Source organism: Nuphar pumila, chromosome 2 (genome assembly GCF_984573655.1).
Source record: "Nuphar pumila chromosome 2, dmNupPumi1.hap1.1, whole genome shotgun sequence".
Taxonomy (NCBI): Eukaryota; Viridiplantae; Streptophyta; class Magnoliopsida; order Nymphaeales; family Nymphaeaceae; genus Nuphar; species Nuphar pumila.
The window spans coordinates 95,702,689-95,710,094 of NC_143250.1; the positions used below are offsets into that span (position 1 = coordinate 95,702,689).

Consider the following 7,406-nt stretch of genomic DNA (forward strand, 5'->3'; position numbering starts at 1 on the left):
TGATCCAAGGGACAATTCCTAATATTTTAACCATGCTAAATCCATTCATGAGGTGTTGGCTTATACTATGTGTTGGCTTTGGCAGAGGCATGACGCCCCATGAGAATCGAACCTTGACTGCCCGTCTAGCAGTCAAGGCCCCACCCCACTACGCCACCCCCCTTGGGGCATGGTGGGAGAGGTTAGTGAACGAATTTTTGCATAAATCACAAAAGACAAATAACCGTCACAAGGAAACCAGGTTGGTACATCTTTGGCTTAACCAACAATAAGATCAACCACACACAAAGGAAATCTTGATTGAAGAACGCAAACTCATATCTTCCCTTCTCTCAGATTATTGTACAGCTTATCAATATCAACCTGCATTCCAAAACAAAAAATGAATCATCAACATGAGTTTCATCACAAAAACCTGTTTTCAAGATGATGGGTCCTTAATGCCCTTGCGTAGGGATGCAAACGGTTCCAATTTCAGATCAGAAAATACATTGGGAGTCGGATAGAATCGGATCTGGGACAGCCAAAATTTGCAAAAGCCCCATCCTGAATCCGACCCATTTGCAACCCTACCCCGGGCAGGCGTTTGAGAACCTCTGGCCAGCAGGGTATTGTGAAACGCGTCCAAGTAAAAGGAGCCCAAGATCGAATCTCCTGCCGGCAATAGAGTACCACGTTGCTTTATCATGGTAGGTCCCCACATCATTCAAAAAATAAAAAATAACGGCTTTATGAATCTATGTCCGAATCAGCGTGTCCTCTTTTGTCACCAAGGACATGCGGCCAAAATGGTGTGTCCCTCTGACATTGGTCGGGACCCATTTTCATTAAACCTTGTGTTAGGCCCAACAGATATGCATGTTATTGACTAACGAACATGCTTTGGATGGAATTGATCTACCAAAAAAACTAGAACCATTCATCACCAAGTTTTAATGCAATATGAGCCATTGATTTCTCACTCCTCCAAAAAACATGGGCATGAAAAATACGTCATCTAATGCATGTTCTCTACCGAGTAAACTATGATAACAGCATCTACTGAATTAATGCAAGCTCATCCTATCTCTGAGTTTCATGATAGCGAATGGCTCCACCACAAGTCTGCCATGCTAAAACCAGTGCAATTACTTAGGACTGTTCATTTACCTGATAGTGTTTTAGTATTTGTGCTCTTTTTTTCTTCATTGTAGGAGTGAGAAGGTCTCTCTGTGCCTCAAAACGCGCTCTCTCCACAATAATGCCCTTGATATACTCAAACTTCTTCAACTGCAAAACCAAACCATGTTCCTGTATTTAAACTTCTCATAAATTAATTGAAAAAAGAAACCTACTACTTGTCCTGCCTAAAGAGAGAGAAGAAGAAGATAACCAAGTATTCTTGCAATGGTGTGGAATGAGTATTTCACAGGATCCAGTACAATTGTTGAATCCCATGTTCATGGTAAATATTGAAGTCAAACTTGGGGATCCATCTAGCCAGACTATACCATAATTCAAGCAGAAAAATTTATTTACTTTGTTCTTGTCAGCAGCAGACTTCAGCTCATGAAGAATATGGTTTTTCAGCTGCGGAAGTGCACACAGCTCAACAAAGGAATTCATGTGATCATTAAGCTCTCCCCACTTCTTAGTGTGTTGCTCATTCGGAACGACAACCGCAACCAACATAGACTGGAAGCTGTCACCGTATACCCAAATCTACAAAGAGAATGAAAGAGTCATCACTTTATTTGGTTTCAAAAGACATGAACTCAGGGAAGGTTATCTGCTTCAAGTCTTGACCAAATAGTAGAGACAGTAATGTACATCTTCAACAATAGGTGGTGACCCATATATTTTCTCCAGATTCTCAACTGCAATATACTCCCCTTGAGAAAGTTTGAAAATATTCTTCTTTCTATCAATAACCTTTAGTACTCCATTAGGTTGTAGTTCGCCTATATCCCCTGTGAAAATCGCTTGGTATCAGAGCAAAAGGAAACACCTTGACAGATCAAAATGTAATATAGTAAATTCTTACCAGTGTGAAACCATCCATCCTTGAAGGCCTCATTCGTTAGTTCAGGATTCTTGTAGTACCCAGAAAAGAGTGTCTTGCCCCTGAAACATATCTCTCCGCGTGGAGTTTCGCCAAATGGACTATAACCCATTTCTGGTACTTCTTCTAGTCGCAATTCCACAAATGTGCCAGGAACACCAACAGTTCCTATCATGCTTAACTCATCTGGACAACCAATTGTACTCATTCCACATGTCTCTGTCAGCCCTGGTGTGAAATCCATATAATTTGTCATCAACACAAACCTTTGTAGTTTGTCATGGGAAAATTGTGCTCAGTGAAACTCAAATAGTCAACTAGTTACCTGTTTTTTACAATTTCTAAGTAATGCATTCAACAGACTAGAGTTTTTTTAAAAGCCGCTTAAACAGTGCACAAGAAAAACAGTCAGTAGACGCCCATAATTAGTAAATAAGGCATTCAAGAATCAAGAACACTATTTTCAGGGTTAGTTTCTGGAAATTTCATATTAATTATATCTGAAACAGCCCATGTGATAACTTGCTTTAACTAACAAGAGAAAAGAAGAAGAAGAAACAATGTACCATAGCCTTGTACTACAAATGCACAGCTGGTGACTCTCAAGAATTCCTCAACATCTCCACGCAATGGAGCAGCACCTGATATGATTAAACGTACGCGACCTCCTAATCCAGCCTTGATCTATATACATAATACGAAGTATGAAAGGTAAAAAACTGCAACTGAAATTCATATGATGTGTTTAGTTTGCTATACACAAATTCCAGTAGAGCAGAACCTTCCGAAAAGCAAGCAAGTCTGCCAGCGGAGATGCAAGCCTATGCTTAAAGCCCATATTCATCATAGAGAGTTTGCTGGTTGGCAGTAAAGGGGTATAAAACATCAGCATGATATCACATACAACCAGATTAAATAAAGAAACAATAGACCAACTTACTATTTGTAAAGAAGATTGAAAATCTTCCTCCTTATGGGGCTAACTTCATTTATTGCCTTCACTGCACCTGAAAAATTGAAAGACGGCATTCAGGGTTTAGAACAGAAAGAATGACATATAGCAAAATTTCCCAGAGTTCATCTCAAAGATTGAGTTGTCAAAAGAATGGCTTCTAATACAAATTAACCACCCTTTTGAGTATACATATTTGGGATGCATGGCACTGGTTGTACTTGCACCCACTGCAATGAAATAATGGTGTGAAGATTAGATAGCATCTTTCAAAAGGATATATAAAGTTTACATGCCTTCATGAACTCTTTCAAATACTCTTGGCACACCAGCAAACAATGTTGGTTTCAATTCCACAAGGTCATCCTTCAGAGCTTCAATATCCTTCACATAAAACCTCAATGATGTTGAATATGTAGTGGCATTATTCATGAATTCTACTAATTAACATTAATCTAAAATGATTCAGAACACATACTCCTTGCCAGTAGCCAACAGAAGCCCCATGGTGGAAAAAGTATTCCTCAACAATGCGGTCAAGGATGTGGGCAAGAGGAAGAAATGATAAATAGCAATCATCCTCCAACATCTTTATTCAGAGCAGGAGAAGCAATTTTCAGTGTGAAATTAAGAATGATGTTTACATGCATGTGGGTATATCAGTGTATAAGTGTGAAAACATGCAACTGAGCAGAAGATGATTGATTTGTAAGCAGAGTGATGTATTGATGCCTAACAAATGTAACAAAGAAATCTTATTTTCAAGGATCTTGATACCTTATCTTCAAACTGCGCCATGAAAAGATCGATTGCTTTTACTTGTGTGGCATGAGTTTCATGAGTCAAAACAACACCTTTTGGTTCACCACTGGTGCCACTTGTGTACATGATTGTGCATATATCAAGGGGCTTAGGAGGTGAAAGTTCTACAGGATGTTTCTTCCCCTGGATGTCAAGAAAAAAAGTGCATCAGGAAGACCATGAGCAAAGTCACAGAATAAATTTTTCAAAGCTTCAGCTTGTAATCCTGTTTTATATCAGTTAATCTATAGAAGAAGTATTTGATGCAATAACAAGCATACCCACATAATAAAGATCAACATGCAGGATGGTGATTGGGAAAAGGAATTGGATTTGAGGAAAGACACATTAGCTCCTGAAAACCTTAGGTGATGACACATGATCAAGTAGCTCAAAATGGATTGGTTTCAACAAAGAATCATTCCTTCAATGTTTATTAACATTGGCTAATGAATAAGGTATATATGTCCATAGGATTTATGAGGGATTTTTCATGCTTAGTTGGACACAGGGCTAAGGACTTGACATATATGCCATATTTTAGTTGGTTTTCCCTTTAATGAAGGAAATTTTGGGTTTCTGAATAAAACCTAGACTGAGCTTAAGCTGGCGTTAATCACTATTGGGGTTATGTCATAAAAAACCTGGGGATTTTCTGTAATTACAACTAAAAAAACTTATTTAATATGCTCTTTTGATGCTCAAAAAAGAAAACCGATCCTGGTGCTGAAAACCCTATCAAAATGACCATATAGGGCACTTATGTCTTTGAGTTCATGCCACAGAGACTTGTCATATTTTACGAGAAAGTTATGATTCATATCTTTGAGAATCCTATGACTATAAGAATTTCATGATTTACTAACCATCTCGAGGAACTCATCCCATGAATGCACTGGGATTCCCACTCTTGCAGCATCATCCTTCTGTTCTTTTTCTACTGAAGTAAAGCAAATAACAGCTATGGCCAAGAAAAGAGACAATGCAATGGGTCAGAAAATACAGAAAATTCCCAACTCAAAGGTGATTTTTCTTAGTGGATGCTAACTCACATTTCAGCCTCCTTATAGATTGACTACTATTTTTAAGAAGCTGCAAGCAGAAACATGCTGGTTCAGTATTAAAACGCCATAAGATTGCAACATGATGCTACAAATGAAAGACCTAATACAAATTGCATCTGAACCAAAAGGTGTCTGTCCTCACCCCTGCCAATTTTGTGTTCTGAACAAAGACATAATCAATTTCAGCATGTTCAATTATGAAATCAACAGCACTCGGCCCTGTTTCAATATATGGGAATGGCTGTCAAAAAACGAACCGTTCAACAATTGTACAGTAAAAGCAAATGCCATTAGTCATATAACGGGGGAACAGAGGAAGATACCCAATGTATCATAAAGAGGAACACAAATTAAACTGTGGCCATTGCAAGCCTGCACAAGGACCAGATATACCAATCAATCTATCATACTTCTTTTGCAGACAAAAAGTACCTAACCACAAAGCTGGTTAATTGTTCTAGTTATACTGACTACAGAATACAAAAACCAATAAAAACAGATATGCATAGGCAACAAACCTCCATTGCTATTATCCACTGAGGACAGTTAGCGCCATAGATTCCAATTCGAGAACCCTATGGTACAAGAAAATGTTTCATTTGGCAAAAGTGGAATGACTATTAAGCAAAAAGATCCAGCAAGGGAGTTCAATTCACAGGTTAGTTATGGTGAAAAGATAATAATACCATTAAAACACACATACCGGTTTTGCACCGGATGAGTGCAAAGCAGAACCAATTTGCAGAACTTCCTCGAAGACCTGTTTGAACGATTTCCACAAATATCCACCAGCCTACCAAGAGAAAAAAGAAACTCATTTCATCATTAAACAAACTACTTTCAGATTTCTTATTCAAAATGATTGACACTGTGGTTCGGCTAATCACAAAGCTACCTTTCTGTTAATTTTTTCTCTCCACCCAAGCATTCTGTTTCCAGGGAATCTCTCAACGGCATCCCTTCAGAGCCAAAAAATAATTTACATGAATGAATATCCAAAAAGATGAAAATTGATTCCATTTGGCATGGGAAAAAAATGGCTCACAAAGCTAATTTTACACTCAATTGGGGAAATGAGCCTTTTTTTAAGATGAGATGGTATTATAAATCTGCAAATTTCAAGCATATTTCTTGGTATAAATATATAAAAAGAGATTCAGCCAAGAAATACATCAATTCTCAAATAGAAAATTCACTCCTTGTTTACAAACTTGCCATAATAAAAAATTTACTGGCCATACATCTAGATTTGTCCAAAAGAAAAGTAGTGTAAGCAAACCCATAAAAAGTCTCAAGAAACCAAAGTAAACCCACAACTTAAAAAACACTGCTTCTAGTAATCATCACCTGAAAACATCCCAAGAAGTGTTAACACCATTCTCCAGGTCAGGAAATCCATCTTTGGACAAGACACTCCTGTAAACAGGCCCTACTGATGGAGTCCCATCCCCCCCTTCCTTCCCATTTTCCAACTGAATAGCATAAACCCTCATCATCCTTCTTCAGTGAGTCCCTGCAACACTCAAAACCGCAAGAATCACCCAGCACAATAAATTCCCCGAAAACTTAAAAAAATAAAAAGACTAAGCAGAAACCAAATTGTACACATAAGGATCACCAAATGCTCAAAAAGAAAGAAAGAAAGAAAGAAAATGAGAAAAGGGACCCTAAAGAGACCACACCACATTATCTAGCTAAAACATGCACAAACCAGTATACGGAAACACTACAAACAAAATTCAATATATATAAAAACAACAACACGCCCAACACCAAAGTCAAAGCTTCAAATGCTTCAAAGACTAAGGAGGGAGAAAAGAACAAGAGTGAAAACCACACTGCCTTTGCTTTATATATATAGAATCCAACAAGAAACCCACAGCATGCAGATTACATTTGAAAAACAACACATACACTTGAAAAGCGTAAAGCCAACAGGAGAGAGAGAGAGAGAGAGAGAGAGAGAGAGAGAGAGAGCATCATAACATCTCACGACCATGATGCAACATGCATAGCAGAAAAAACAGTTCCACAGGACTTAGAAAGCAACCCAATTTGAGGTACCATACAACAAGCCCACAAAGCCATGAACCAAGCAAGTACCAGGAGGTTTGTTTTGGGGGTGGTGATCAGGTGATCAATCGAGTGAGTGAGATAAGCCAAGAACAGCAATGATATAGAGGAGTCTCCATTGGATTTGGTTTCTTCTTATAGAACAAGTAACACTGGTAGTTGAAACTGGTGATCAGAAAAAAATACATGAATCCGTGTAGACAACTCCTAAAATTATTTATTTGCCCTTGTTAAATTTGCATAGAGAACTGCCCGTGTTAATTTTTATCCTCTGAAATTATTTATTTGCCATAGGCTACAACTACAAAGAATTAGCAGATGAAAAAAATGACATACAATAATTTAAAGAAAGAAAAAAGGTAAAAGTGTCACTTTAAAAAGTTAACCAGAGTTACGTGATATAAAAGTAATTCGGGCGGTCATATAAAAAACTTCTTTAAAAGGTAAGAGTTTATCTTAAGGTTTTAAAAATTGA

At 37.8% G+C, this 7,406-nt stretch overlaps 1 protein-coding gene across 1 annotated transcript; it reads right to left on the minus strand.

Annotated features, from left to right (window-relative positions):
- Positions 1-202: 202 nt before the first annotated feature.
- Positions 203-7,037, minus strand: LOC149846235 (long chain acyl-CoA synthetase 1-like). Its single transcript, XM_089997895.1, has 20 exons — positions 6,962-7,037; positions 6,206-6,371; positions 5,754-5,817; positions 5,562-5,651; positions 5,377-5,433; positions 5,182-5,230; positions 5,001-5,077; positions 4,847-4,886; positions 4,661-4,755; positions 3,771-3,938; positions 3,472-3,582; positions 3,290-3,377; positions 2,982-3,048; positions 2,823-2,898; positions 2,608-2,725; positions 2,024-2,269; positions 1,810-1,949; positions 1,519-1,701; positions 1,150-1,269; positions 203-363 (listed from the first exon to the last, which is right to left on the minus strand). The coding sequence occupies exons 2-20, from the start codon at positions 6,352-6,354 to the stop codon at positions 316-318; spliced, it is 1,986 nt and encodes a 661-aa protein (XP_089854021.1). The 5' UTR covers positions 6,355-6,371; positions 6,962-7,037; the 3' UTR covers positions 203-315.
- Between the last annotated feature and the right edge of the window lie 369 nt (positions 7,038-7,406).